We start from the raw sequence: 12,353 nt of genomic DNA on the forward strand, positions 1-12,353 counted from the left end.
TGCAGGCTTAGTAAGGCCTTACTTACAATAAGTTCCCTCGAGCAGAATCAGGCTCTATTCACTTAATTTGTTTCAATGAAGTGCCACATTGTGATGACAAGCAATAAACACTAAATTAGATCTTCAGTGCTCAAATCATATAATAGCATATTTAGAAGTGTCCCTCACAGCAAGGGTTCACAGGCAGCACTGTAATTGTGCTGACCCACAAAGCAATGCTATCTGAGGCTACCAGCTTGCATGCATGGTTATGATCAATCTCCTGGAAAACTGGCCCTATGAGGGAAAGAGGAATTAGACATCTTTTAAAATTTGAAGTCAGTGATCAAAATTTATCGTTCCACTGCTCATTCATCTGTCCGTGACTGCCTTGAATTACTTGGCAAAGGTAAATGAGCCTAGAAAAGAGGGGAAACAATTGAAAGATGTATGTGATTTTTGCTGGATTTTTGGGAGTTTGGAGATGTCATTTCACAACATATAGGGTGGAAGTTCAAGGAAATCTTTATTAATAAGAGGGAAAAAAAAACCCCAGCCCAAACCTTGAAAACCTAAACAAGACATAGCAGAGAAAAAAAGGAAGAGGTAGTGGTGAAGGTTGAGGATTTGGAGCAGTTACACCTCTATCTGCAAACTCTTTCTGAAAGCTGCTGACAGAGCTTTGGCATCTGATCATGTCCTGACTGCTGATTAACATAGCACTGTTTTATATTTAACTCAGGCCAGAACAGGAGGGGCTGGGGGTGGGGTTGCACTGCTTATAAGGGTAGCACGGCGGGAACAATGTTCTTCTGTGTCAGTTCCCTCCTTCTCTCAGCCCAGCTGCACTTCTTTTGATCACTAACATTTCCTCCAAGAGCATGTTGTCTTTAATTAATTGAGTGTCTCGTGGAAAGCGAGGTGCAGGAGACAGGCAGAGAACAGCTATAGCTACACAATTAAAATACAAACCAAGACTGCTGAGTTTACTGAATGCAAGTGTTGGAGTGACTAATAACCTTTTTTGTAGTTAATGTTTTGCTCTGAAAGCGGACCCAGGAGCAGAGATGGAGGGCATGGATTTTGAGGATGAGAAGTCCAAGAGGTACTGCATGAAGACAAAGCATGTGGCTATCATCTGTGGTGTTGTGGTTATTGTAGGTCTTGCCGTGGGGCTTGGTGTGGGACTGAGCAGACCTAAATCTCAGAAAACTCCAGAGGGAACAGATCAACCAACAACAGATCAACCAACAACAGATCAGCCTCGTCCTCCAGTGGATTTGGGATCCTGTCCTCCCAAAGATGAGACTGGAGAGTGGACAGAATTTAGGCTGCCCACTTATGTCAAGCCTGTCCACTATGATCTGGAAATCAAGCCTGAAATGGAGGCAGACATTTACAGTGGGACAGTCAATATTTCTATTATTTTGGAAAAACCTACCAGCTCCCTGTGGCTTCACCTGCGAGAGACCAAGATTACAGAAATGCCCACACTCCAGAAATCTTCAGGACAGCAGATTGCTCTGAATGATTGCTTTGCGTACAACCCACAGGAATACATAGTGATGAAGGCAGCAGCAGAGCTCTCTGTCGCTGATGAAAGTGATCCCTATGTGCTCACCCTGAAGTTTCAAGGCTGGCTGAATGGTTCGCTGGTTGGGTTTTATAGGACCACCTATACTGAGAACGGAGAGATCAAGTAAAGCAGTTTTTCTTTTATTTATTAAACTTTCTTTATTTCTACTTGTTCAGGTCTGCTCTATTCCTGTTTCAGCTTTTCAGTCTTGCTTCTCACCAACTTGCTGACATTTCTGGGCTGTTCTTTAGTTTTCTCATTCCCCTAAGGAAGATTCTGTATTCAAAACCCTTTGGCTGGTGACTAGTGAATCTGGGCTGGAGAGACGAGGGTTTGTTATTATTTTTCTGAAAAACCTTTTCAAATTCTACTGGTCCCAGATTACCTTTGAACTTTATGAATTGCTCTGTCGGAGAGCTGAAAGGATTGAGGCCTGTTTTTATCTCTGTAGTACAATAAATAGCATACAACTATTACCACCCTCTTCCTGTCACTCCCCAAGGTAGCAGTTTTGGTGTAAAATACTCTTCTGATACGTTTCCTGATATGATGCCTCCTTGATGTTGTAAGCCTGAGGAATATTCAAACCAGAACTTCTCTGTCCCTCCTGCAGATGGTTTAAATTATATAGGGAAATCCAAACAATTAAGGTTATATTTGACTTGGGTTTTTTGTGCTCCATCTCTTCCTTATTAATATATCAATAGCTACTGAAAGCCTCTGCCAGTTCAGCTAACCCATTCCATTTGCCAGATTTGCACTACAGTGAAAGCTTGAAAAAGCCATTGCCCACCATTCAAAGGCTTTTCTTCACAGTTAATGTATGCAGAGGACACTCATCCATTTTCCAATATTTACATTTCTGAAATGACTCATTCCAGCCTTTACAGCCAAAAGATAAACTTAGCTAGACTTTTACAAGGCCTTGTAGCAGGAACATGAAGACAAGCACCGATGTGTTGTCATGTCACTTGTTTGCCCTCCTGGGACAATGGTGTCATGAGTGAGAATCACATCAGTTCCATTCAACCACTGACAGAAAATGCCAGGAGTAGCAGCAGTGACTGGCACTGACACCAGCAAATCCAAGAGGCAGAGGATAAAGCAAGCATTGATTTTTCCTAGTTAAACACAGTTATCTGGTCTGCGAAGAATCTATGTAGTGAACAGCTCAAACACCAGACGGCTCTTTCCCCCTTGTTTTCCTCCATCTCTGACCTCAGTATTGCTCTGACTTGAAAGGTGCTTTGATTTTATACTTTGAGTATCTGACATCTCCACAACAGTTTTAAAGTGCAACCTTTTATGATACATCTGAGTTGAGGTGTGTTACTTCCTTTTTATTGGTGAAGGATACCTAGATATTAAAGTAATAGCTCCAGACCTGTCACAATACCAGAACAGCTGGACCAGAATACAGGTCTCCTGAGTTGCAGAGCAGGAGAGGTGAGTGCCTTTCCCTCAGATCCAGACAGTAGAGGTAGACAAGGGCCAAGCATCTGATGTCAGGAGAAAAGGGGAACTTCAAAAACTGAAGAAAATATGAAATGTGAGCTCACTTTGACTGTTCCTACCTCTTGGCTGGAAGCTACAGTTGCAGGGATGATCCTAGCCAGCAGTCTGAAAACTCTCAATACAGAAAGGAACTTGAGCATGTGAGTTTGTTTGTTAGGTTTGAGAATGGTTTTAATAAGAATTAGCAAATGGTGACTTCTGAAATGTTTTGCATGTGGTTGAGTTTGGGCAGATTGTTTGTGGGGGTGGAATAGGTGATGTACATCATAGTGATAAGTATGGCTTTGAAATTAAAACAACCACCAGCCAAGCTGCTGCTCTGTGGCATGAGGGGAGGTGATAGGATGAAGTGAGAAAGGATGGCAAGAGAAGGGTTTTATTATTTAGTAAAACTGCCTTTTTTCCCTGGCTTTCCATTCAAAGCAATGCTGACTGGAATTGACTTTTTTGTCTTTGCCTGAGGTAGACATCAGTCTCGAAAAATTTCGACCCAAATAGTTCCGTTCTTATCATGTTGCAAGTGAATAGAAATCAGATTAGGTAAGAACAATGATCAAGTCTATTAATAGGGAGTGTTAAATTGAAGAGGGCTGAGGTGAAAATGCAATCCAAAATGTAATTAATCTACTCAACCTTCCCTTCTGTGCAGTGTTAGAAGCAACAGGACCTTTCGAGAGAATTAAGAACAACTGGAAAGTCAGCTCCCAAAACTGAGCTGCTCCCCAGCTATCTATCTGTGAAGGCAAAGGTTTGCCAAAACATTTCTATAACACCTTTTGTTTACAAACTGGGCACATATCCAGGCTCTGCTGTTGCTTAGATTCAAATCTCCCACTACACTTTGTGGAAAACAGGTAGACATGTGCTGAACATCCCTATAAGTCTGGGATCCTTGAGAGACTTAGGGAGAACACCTCATTTGGGAATCCTGTTAAGACAGATCACACAATTCCCATCAGGGCAAAGGTGCTTTTGGACATGCCCTAAAGCAGATCTTGAGATACTTTGGAACACAACTATTTAAATTGGTGTGCACATGCAGGTAGGGAACAGGAAAGCAGAAACTTTGAGAATGTAGGTTTTGGACATAGACCTGCCTAGATCGTCCTGTGGGTTCCTGAATCCAGCAGTAAGCACATAAGTCCTTTGGTGAAACTATTCCTCGTGCATTCCATTTCCCCATTGATGAAAAGTGAATAACAGTTCTTCCTTATTTTGCATGATGCAGTGAGCATAACTACATTACAACTGTGTTATTTTCAGATATTAGGGAAAGAAGTATAAGAAGAGTCCTTACCTGGTGTAATGGGTTATTTCAAGTCACTAATTTCTTACAAGAAATGTGCTAAAGCCCTCTTGTATTTTCTCCTTAACATTACAAATAATACAAATGTCACAACAGCTGGCTTGGATTTTGCACGACTATTAGTGATAAGGTATGGCTCCCCTTTTATAGGAATTCTTTCTGTTTTCTATAAGAAAAGAACAAGAGGTTTGGCACATGGCTAACAGGGACACTTGCATTTAGGATTTCATTAAATAGTGAAAGACAAAATTTTCTTTAGTGTACAGAAGTAACACTCCTAGTTTTCTTCCTCAAGGAGAAAGTTTCCTCAGAAGAAGCAATGAATCTTAATTTTAGGAAAGACTAAGAGAAAAATGCTTTAAATGGCTTAAGGGGAAGAGAGGTTTTTCACTAACGCTGTGTACTTTGGTGGGGGGGGCGGGGAGGAAAATCCATCATGATTCTTATATGCATCACTATTTTATTTTGAGAACAGCTGGACGCAGTCTCAGTCACATTTTCACTTCTTATTAGGTATGATTTACAACTGTCACCTCTAGTTCACATTTAAAGATCTGGACATCAACAGCAAGTAGAAGAGCAGAAGCCACCAAAGACTGAAGAAAATCTTAGCTAAAAACTGCATTATGAAGCTTGAAAGGAAATTACAACATTTTGAGTTTCTGATGCCACTTTTATGCATGCCATAGTCTGGAGCTGTCATTGTCTAGCCTATAGGAATGGTAGCACTAAGGTTTTGCACTCGTAATGTCTGTATGCCTCTACAAGCATATGAGGATAGATGGATTATTATCTCATAAATCAACAGAGATATCACAGTGTTATCAGTCTGTAGGAACAAGACATAAATGTGTCAAAATACATAGCCAATTTTTTAAGCAATAGCTGTGAAGCATTGCCCTGGAGGCTTGGAGTTAATTTAATTGTGAAATAGCTTTCAAATCCTACAAAAATAGAGAGTGACAGCAAACAATGCACCAAGCAAAAGAAACTCTATTGAGTCTGAAATTATGTTAAGGTGAATGTTCATTATGCCTTCTGCCCATGAACTTTTGAGTTACTATTCCAAAGAACATGAATGGAGAGAACCCAGATATATTACCTCCGTCAGACTGGTAAATGACTCTTGCTGCTACAAGTTCCTAATGACCAGTTTAGTATTTAACCGTCACAGGGAAATGCCAAGGGCAACAGAAACATTGAAAAATTGATTGTCAAGTGAGCTTGTAGGATTGCTGCAGATTTGTAATTTATGGTGTACACTTTTAATTACTTTTTGGAAAGAAAAACTACCTTAATATAGTTGGAGCAGCTGTAGAAGTGCTGTCAGAAAATGCTCGACATTCCAGATTAATTGAAGAAGCATCTGTGATCCCTTTCACCATCAATCACTTGAGAATACACCCTGCCACTGTATGGTTCGTTAATGGGAAAGCCCAATGTCACTGCGAGAAGCAAGCACATGATATGTGCTTGTTTTTACGTGACCCCTATTGTTCAGCACTTCCAGCTGTTTTTGCACAACTGAGATGGCTTTCTAAACCCCCAATACAGCTTACATAGCATCAGTTATATACTAGGATATTCATCTGAACTTTCCATGCTTTCTCCAGCAGTTTCACTAATGGAGTCAGGGAAGCATAACAGCACCAACAGAAAGCTGTGTGTGGTAAATGCAAAAAAAGAAACACATAGGCAGGATGAGATTTTAGTGGCATTTACACAATTTCAAGGTGGCGTCTCAGGATATGTTCAAAACTCCAATTCCAAGATATGCTGTAGTGGGTAAATGATGTATGGAGTGACTTATTTCCTTTCAAGTGATGTCATCAGTATTTTATTTTAGGTGTATAAATCAGTGGAAAAGCTCATTAGGAAGGTAAGCAAAATTTTTACCATCCATGAGGGGTCATGCCTACCTTACTGCCTGGCTCCTAAAAATATTTGATGATAAGCAATTTGCTATAGCTTTTGCTCTGAAACCTAGAGGATGCTGATGACAGACTTTGATTTATATGTTACATATGCCTATGTGATGTCAGCTTGTGCATTTCTGCTGTCACTTGGTTTTATGAATGGACAAGTACATACAAATACTTGTAGTTGAATTTAGTTTGTGAAATTGCTAAAAAAAATGTTTAGAAATTACAGACAAGATTTCAAAACTCTGTAATGAAGGCTTGCCAATGTGTTGTTTGTTTAAGGAGTATCGCAGCTACTGATCACGAGCCAACAGATGCACGGAAGTCGTTTCCCTGCTTTGACGAGCCAAACAAAAAGGCAACTTACAACATATCTATCATCCATCAAGATACATATCAAGCACTTTCAAACATGCCTGTACAGGTATGTATTTCCCAGCTCTGCTGCCTAAGTGAAATGGTTCTATAAAGCCACTGGAATAGTAGTGTGGATTGCAAGGTCCTTGCGTGTTCACAGACTCTACCACCTGGACACTGTAAAACTAATGGTTAATAAATATTCCATAGAACAGGACTAGTTGGTTGTTAGGACTCATGGTGGTCTGCCAGGACACAACATGGCAGTACAGAATCAAATTCAAAGCAGAAATGAAATGTGTTTCCTGTCTTTAGCTAGCTGATCCTGTATTCAGATATTCTAGGTACATGTCCTCTAGTAACTATAAATAGATAATGGCAGGTTCTTCAGCCAAACTGGGTGGACTCTGAGAAGGAATACTCTGGAAGACAGCTTATTCCCAGGTGGAAAGCCTAAAACAATCACTAAAATTAAATAAGGTCCAAAGCAAGGGTCTGGCAAAGAATCCTTCTAGCAAGGAAGTCTAGGATTATTATTTTTAATAATACAGGATCTGAAATCCCATCTGTCAATTCATGGGTGTGGGCACTTGTCATTCCATCATGTCTATAATTTCGTAAATAATCCATTTCTGGACCAAGTGTGTCAAATTCCAAGTTTTGTATGAAATTCAACAGGATCAATTATCTACCTCTGGGCTTTCTGGAAGAAGATTGAATGGCTTTCAGATGAGAGACTTTCTAATGAATAGTTCAACTGAATGTGTAGTCCATTATGTAATTTCTAATAATATGTTCTGTAGTGGGAGATAAAGTGCCAAGTTAAAAAAAAAAAAAAAGAAAGAAAAAAAGAAAAAAGCCTCCAGGCTTTTGGCATTTTCATCTTCCCAAATTGCTCCCCCACCCAGAAAACAAAGGTCTACTTTACTGTGTACTGTTTTATTTAGAGTCCCCTAAACTTTTTCTCCTAGCAATGCAGTGGAGAAAACTATTACCATTCTAGTACAGATGCCCTCCATTCCCTCTGCAAATTTAAAGATCTGACCCATTGTTATTAAAGACATTTCTGTGATACCTAAAAGAGACCAAGCACTTTGATGAATAATACATGAAAGGAGAGTGCTGTACCTTTCCTCACAGACCTCAGATAAGGGAGGGTACCAGCATGGAAGGTAAGGGGATAAGACTAGATAGTATGAAGATTTAGTGGGTTTTGAGATTTACTTTACAACTTGACATGTGGACCTTGCCTCTAGAATGGACATACAAAAATAAGGTTTTTAAAGGCTAGCTACAGCTTCTTAATTAATTTTCTAAAAAACAAGTACAGATAAGAAGATGCAGATTATGCTGAGTTCATACTCAAGTTTGATGGAGGGATTATAGTGGGGCACTTTTATATCTGATATGCTCACAAGGTGAGTAGCTCTGGTCTTAGTAGTGAAAGATCTTTGGGAAACAACCTTTCAACAAGTGGAAATGTAGTAGTTTGTAAATGCAAGGCATGTTGTGTGTTACGTGTCTTGTAGTGGTTTTTGTGATGTGGAGCTATATAATCAGCATGGCAAAATCAGATCAGCAAAACTGAAACTTGTGCATTTCATTTGCATTTTTCTCTGGATTTGATTTTTTAAAAATTTTTTTCTGCTTAAGTCCTGAGTTTGTTGAAAGAAAAAAGATATTAAGATAAGTCAAATAATGTAAAAGTAGACTGTGAATATCTCTGTCAAAAGTGGGTTATGAATATCTGTGAAAAGGGTTTTTTCTCATGGAATCATATTACCTGTAACATTCACTGTCTGAGCTTTATTTGTATTGTGTTTATAACAAAAAAATCTCATGAAATATTGTATCTCTAGAAAGCTAATGTCTTTTATATTCTTTTTGCTTTTTTCCTCTTTAAGTTAGTCATCCAGTCAGAAGCACAAAAGATTATCAGACAATAGCACAAAATGAGTAACAGAAATAAATATTTATGGGATAAATCACATACAACAGGACGAAGGTTTGGTCATATGGTTCATTTGAGAGTTAAGGACATTTGGGAAAATCAAGAAAGCACTACATTTTATGTAAACTGAAGCAACCCACCAGTTAGCAGTGTTCATTTATATTTGAATGAATTCAGGATAGATTCATTACATTGGTCTTTATCCCAAGTAGCGTCTCTACAATGCCTGACTCATCCATGATGCATATATTTAAGAGAGAAGAGAATTCAGTCTCTGATCTGTCCAAAGTGATGTTATTTTATGCAAGTGTTGCAAGAACAAAACACAGTAGCATACACTGGAAAAATTCCTGTGCATGTGAATGATTTCAAATCTCTGATGAAAATTACAATTAAGTAAACTTAGTGCAGAAAAACAAAGTCCCATTTCATGTATTGCAGTATTGCAGAAGAATCCATGTCTGTTCTCATGCTTTCAGCAATGAGATGCCAGAAGCAGTGAACCTGAAGAGGTGGTTTATCATTGCTGTGTAGTTGCAGCCTTCATACAAATATTTTACCCTCTTCTGCATGTGTTTGCAATTCCAAAAATCAAACTGATTATTTTTCCATTTCTGCAGCAAACTGTACAACTCGGAGATGGCTGGAATCGAACAACTTTTGAGAAGTCAGTTCCCATGAGCACTTACTTGGTATGCTTTGCAGTGCACCAGTTTTCCTATGAAGAGAGAATATCCCGTAGTGGAAAACCTGTAAGTCCTGCTGCAACCTGAACATGCTTCAGATGACAGATGTACCTTGATTTGCATTTAAAACAAAAAAATCTCAATTTATAAAAACAGGAACATATTTTTCCATTTCCCATAGCCTATTATATGCAGCCTATTTTATCAGATTAGGTGTTCACAGTGGTCCCTCTGACCTTAACAACATATAGTGTTTTGCAGTCCTTCCTTGTCTCCCATCTTTGTGAGATTTCAGTCAGCACCTCCCATATGGGCACACAGGTGAGGAAAAAGCACTATTTCTCTAACCTTGTCCCTGACTTGAAGCTCAGTGTCTGAAGGACTGTACAAGTCAAGGGGTGCAGGAGAGTCACAGGCCATGGATACAAATACCTTATAGTTTTCTGTGGGTTAAAAGTTATGAATCCATGCATTTGATATTATCACAGCCATGGAGACATAGGACTGCAGTGCTATGTGCCATTATGTGTTGGCCTTAATATTCTTTATTTTACAATAGCTGCTGCAGGCAACTGCCCAGTGTAAGTTCTTTACAAATAAGTATAGAAGTGATAGTGTCTGCCTAAAGAGCTAGCTATTTGGTAGGTGCCCTAATGAGGTGCATGGGTTTGAATCTGAATCCATAAAGTTAAAATAGCTCCTTTATTTAGATGCAGTAGGCAGTCCCATCCAGTTCTTGCTTAGATTCAAATCTCCTGAAGGTACAGCTGATTAGAGATAAAGAAATAACAAGACACTACATTGATTCACAAACTGGAATCCTAAATATAATTTGCCCCTCAACATAAACTCCTCATTTAGCCTGAACCTAGACTGGGATGCTCAACCTGCTGTTAATTAGTTATTGGATTAGATTTTTTCTTCATCTGACACAGAGGATGATCCCAGGGCTGTATGCTATTGCTGCTTCCCCTCCCTTTCCCCTTATGTAAAATGTGGTCTTGTGGTTCACCTGAGCCAGCAGTGCTTCCCTCCTTTTCTGGAGATAGTGACACAAATGGACAGGGAATCTATAACAAAGCCCCATTAAAGCTGGGCCATTAACCTAGCAAGTTAGCTCTTCCTGAGTTTCCCTATCCAAAAAAGCTCAGCAAATCCTTGCCTACTTAAGGCTGTTCACTGATGTGAAAATCTGTCTTGTAGAAATCTCCAAGGTTCAGATTCAGTTCTTAGCAAAGACTTCCCGGCATAGTGCTGTGCTGAGGCCTCTCTCCTCTGTGCCCTAACTGTTATCATGCTGTATGCTTACATTATTTCTTGACAAATAGCTAAGGTTAAATTACACTTCGACAAGTAAATGGAATTTGGTTTGAGATAGAGATGTAATATGCTTAGCTCCCTGCTGTTTGGCTAAATAATTTGCAAAACAGGAGCACATTTTTAAGCCACCCAGTCACACAATTTTGTTAACCAGTTGCTCTTCAACGCAGCTGATCCACTTACTATCAGGGACAGGACTTTAACTATTTGGCCTCAATAGATGTTCTCTAGAGTTTAGTTATTTTAAGAAGCAGAATTTGTGTAGCTTTTTGTGCAGAAAATAATGTGGTAGGGTAAAGAAAAGAAGTGTTTTACACTATTTTCTAGTTGCAAAAGTTAATATTTTCTGCTTGTCCATGCCATGCTCCAGAGTACGGCTCTGAGGTCAATATTTGTTTTTTTTCCCCAAGCAAAACAGTAAAGCCCACAATGTTCCCGACTGGTTGTAGCTTTTCTAAATAGAAGGGAGTGCTCACTGAAACATGGTAATTAAAGTGTGTGTGTGTAGAAGCAGGGGTATTCGTGTCAGTACAGAGGTTGCCTGAAGAAACATCTTCTAATTCAGGCCTCGGTTACTACATATTTTATTAATGTTGCTCACTAAACAATGTTTGAGGACTTGCCTGCACTAGAAAACTTGGTGTTTAAACGAGGTTAATATCACAACTGTTTCCTTTCTCTTAACATGGACATAGTTTTACCAATAAAAAGTACATGTGTAAGATTGTTTTTAATAAAGGGAATCATAAGCTCTATCAAGAAAAATTACCTTTTACCTAGGAAAACCAGACTATCTTTAGAGTTTTAAATTAGATATTTAGAAAGTCATTCTTCTAACCTTTCCAAGGTTTCCTAGACACCTTTCCAAGATGTCCAAGAACTTTGAAACCCAGCTGAACAATGAGGAATTTAGATTCACCAGCAGCTGAAAAGAAAATTCCATAGTTTGCTGTGTCAATTTCTAGCAACAGAAAAGTCCAACAAAAAGTATCATTGTGATCCTTAAATTGCTTTCATAAACAACAGCAAGAACATACAGCTCACGGTAAATTATTTAAATGGTAAATTATTTAAAAACTCTACTGTTCACTCTGAAAGCTCTAACGAAGACGTTAATGGAATCAATGGTGGGAAATGTGCCTATAGCTGGAAACAGTGCTCCTGAGCTGATTACCTGTCAGGTACCAAATGTCTGGTTTGGAAAATCGCAGAGGAGGTTATACAAATAAACCCAGAGTCAGTTCTAGTGCATGCTGAAGGTTTTGGAAACCATTAATATGGATCAGCTAGGGGACTGAAGGCTGCTAAATTGGGTAAAGAGCTTACAGAAGTGGAAATTGCAAATTGTAAATTGTAATTGCAAACTGACCCTGGGGGAAATCCCCTGCCTAGAATGGATTCCCAATTGAATCCCATAAGCTTTTTTTGGTTTTGGTTTTTTTCATTCCAGTTTTATTTCTGACCACTTTGCCACCCTCCCCTCTCATTGGAGGAAATGTAATTTCATGGTATTGAAATCAATGTGTAGTCAGGCTCCAAGAGAGCTCTTAAAATAGACCAGCTCCTTTGCTCAGCTTGGGCCCTAAATGCCTGGCTGTAAGACAGCACTGAGGAGTAAACAAGCCACACCGACATAGCCAGATGAATGTGGCCCATTCATAAGAGTCACAAGCTGGCAAAATGAGATGGATCATTTTTCCTAAAACCAGAAACTTCGCTCCATATAGAGATCTCTTACTTT

At 39.2% G+C, this 12,353-nt stretch overlaps 1 protein-coding gene across 1 annotated transcript in view; it reads left to right on the top strand.

The window, feature by feature from the left end:
* The first annotated feature begins 805 nt into the window (after positions 1–805).
* The window catches only part of ENPEP (glutamyl aminopeptidase), a 34,528-nt gene continuing 22,980 nt past the window's right edge, over positions 806–12,353 (top strand). The window contains exons 1-3 of the mRNA XM_017805765.1: positions 806–1,678; positions 6,581–6,722; positions 9,227–9,358. Coding sequence (XP_017661254.1) covers positions 1,047–1,678; positions 6,581–6,722; positions 9,227–9,358 — 906 coding nt within the window. The 5' untranslated portion in view covers positions 806–1,046. The remainder of the gene's footprint in view (positions 1,679–6,580; positions 6,723–9,226; positions 9,359–12,353) is intronic.

The sequence above is a fragment of the Lepidothrix coronata genome, unplaced genomic scaffold, assembly GCF_001604755.1.
Source record: "Lepidothrix coronata isolate B3197 unplaced genomic scaffold, Lepidothrix_coronata-1.0 Scaffold13, whole genome shotgun sequence".
Taxonomy (NCBI): domain Eukaryota; kingdom Metazoa; phylum Chordata; class Aves; order Passeriformes; family Pipridae; genus Lepidothrix; species Lepidothrix coronata.